This window comes from Helobdella robusta, assembly GCF_000326865.2.
Source record: "Helobdella robusta unplaced genomic scaffold HELROscaffold_7, whole genome shotgun sequence".
NCBI classification, from domain to species: domain Eukaryota; kingdom Metazoa; phylum Annelida; class Clitellata; order Rhynchobdellida; family Glossiphoniidae; genus Helobdella; species Helobdella robusta.
Genome location: NW_008705398.1, coordinates 1061107 through 1063606, shown reverse-complemented (window position 1 = coordinate 1063606; position 2500 = coordinate 1061107). Strand labels below are relative to the sequence as shown.

Here is a 2500-nt window from a genome sequence, read left to right as displayed (position 1 = left end):
CTGGCAAACAGTGGAATGAGAGATGCAAACTTCAAAGAACTTACGCTGGAGTGTCTTTCTGACGCATGTCTACATGAAGTCGAACATTTTTTATCGAATGTACAAAGCAACGAGGATCATTTTGGTGCCAGGGACTTGTGCTACGTGGAAAAAGGTTTAGAGGGCTCACTCTATCTTCAAATTCAAAGCATGACAGATAAATATCTCAACAATTTATTTGAACTATTGAATGAATCAACTTACGCACGCATTTTGCAGTTCGCCAACAAGTTCGCCGTGTTTGGAGCAATCGAGAGAGTTTTTGAGTTCATTTTCGACAATTTTAAGTGTATTATCTCGAGATCCGAAATACTATCACTGTCACCAGATGGAATGATACGCTTGGTTGAATCGGAGCTAGTTAATGCTGTTCGCGAGTTAGATATTTTCGATTTGATTATAAGATGGACTGCAGCTGACGAATCTAGAGAGCAGTATGCAAAACAACTGTTCAGAAAGGTGAGGTACAATTTGATGGCGGTGCATGAAAAAATGAAGGCTAAAAAGGTACTTAAAAAGTTAGAAATAAATATTCGGAGTAAAGGCCATGGTTTTCGTACAGTTGGCACGATATTAGGTTTCGGATATTCCAGGTTCAAGGTTAGCTAATCTTTCTTTCATTTGTTCACACGTTTTTTTATTAACAAAGAGTGTAATTTTACATTTTTTGTCAGTCAATTTGAAGTTAGCAATGCTCCTAAGAATTTTTTAAAATTTTCATATCAATGGTTTAATTTTTTCTTCATTTTTTTTTATTCTAGCTTTTTACGTTGTTATAATTTAGACTTCCACATTTCCCATCTTCAAATCATTTTTGTTACTATGACCACTCTCCTTCGAGGTTAATCAAGGGCGCATGGAATTTTTTCTCTAATTTTTATTCTTGCTGGATGTGCACTTTTCTTCACAGCGTCCATTCAAGCAACACGAAAGCAACATGAAACTGGGTCCACGACAAATACTGCAGCGCACCTCGGTTACTTGGCACTGAAAACCGCAAATTCATGAAAATTTACTAGATCCGCTCTAAGATACCGCGGCATATTTTTTAACCGAGTCGATGGTTATTACACCGTGGTGGAAACAGTGTAAATTACTTGGTCTGCGTCGTGGTTTCCCTTTGCAACACACACACACAAAACATTGATGATCTTAATATTTTCAAAATATTTTTTAAATATCGATTAGCTTATTCCATGCATGAAATTAGTAGAATTTAGTTAATAAAACAATAAATTACTTTACAGATTGGCAGTCCTAAAATTGGCTGTTCTCTATCCATTTATGACTTTCTCAAAACTATAACCAACAAAGCCAATCAGTCTCCCGTAGTCGTCTTCAAACCTACTAAGATTTGGAGACAGAGTTCTCATTTTCGGAATTACAGTAGTCACAGAGTTTGTGCAGCTAACAACAGAATTTATTTCGCAGGGGGTTATTACAGATATAATTTACCAAAAGACCTTGTCAAAGTGTACAATACAATCACCCGCAAGTGGTCACGAGTTAGACTGATTTTTTTAAATGTTTTCAAGCCTGTTCAAATATTTTCATTTTCATAAAGATGAGGCTAATTAATCAACTTGAAAGATTTAATCGCACCTGCAATGTCATTATAAAACTTCAGTTAACCTGAATGAGTTGCAAATGTGTCCATTCATTATTTCAAATGTAATTTTAACGATTCTAATTTTTATTAACATTAATTAAACCATTGTTAACAATGATTTTCACAACTTCCAGCTATCTAATATGCTTGTCGCAAGAGGTTTTTTCTACTTCGGTGAGATGGGAGGACATTTGTATGCGGTTGCTGGCGAGGGAGTTACTGGCGAGAATACTCGGACGGTAGAGAGGTACGCTCCAGATAAAGACAAATGGAAGATTATTGCACCTCTGCCTATTGCTGTCCTGGCACCATCAGGTTTGGTACATTTTGTTTTGAAACAACATTTCTTGCCAGTGTTGTAGCGGAGACCTGGGCATAAGTGTAGCCTCATTAACATGTTACTGAGGCGTGAAATAAAGTAAATACTGTTTCACTGGATGAGAACACTACAAAAATGTGTATCGTAAAATTATTTACTCTTTTGCAATTGTATCTTAAAGAATAATGACGTACTTACTGAAAATTACTCGAAAACGGCAAAATCGCATAAGGGACCATGGATATAAATATTATATCCATGCAAGGGACATTATTTACTGGGCAATTTGCAGACATAAACACGACAAATTCAGCTAGTTCGTTGACATTAATAGTTATAATTATAAAACGCTTGCCGGTATATTACCGGTTATAAATAAGCACATTTACCCAGCTAGTTCATAAATGCCCCTGTCTCCCTACACTAATAAATAATTTTCATTTGCAGGCACTGCACGCAACGGTATGCTCTATGTCAGTGGGGGGATGATATCATATCGTAATCCAGCCAACAAGATGTATATGTACAAACCC

The 2500-nt window shown here is 36.3% G+C and overlaps 1 protein-coding gene across 1 annotated transcript in view; it reads left to right on the top strand.

The window, feature by feature from the left end:
• Positions 1 to 2500, top strand: part of HELRODRAFT_189553 (hypothetical protein) — a gene marked incomplete at both ends in the record, with an annotated part of 3835 nt that overhangs the window by 330 nt on the left and 1005 nt on the right. Inside the window, 4 exons of the mRNA XM_009030713.1 lie at positions 1 to 639; positions 1287 to 1544; positions 1783 to 1963; positions 2415 to 2500. The exon at positions 1 to 639 is cut by the window's left edge and continues 330 nt beyond it; the exon at positions 2415 to 2500 is cut by the window's right edge and continues 147 nt beyond it. Of these exons, the coding sequence (XP_009028961.1) occupies positions 1 to 639; positions 1287 to 1544; positions 1783 to 1963; positions 2415 to 2500 (1164 nt within the window). The remainder of the gene's footprint in view (positions 640 to 1286; positions 1545 to 1782; positions 1964 to 2414) is intronic.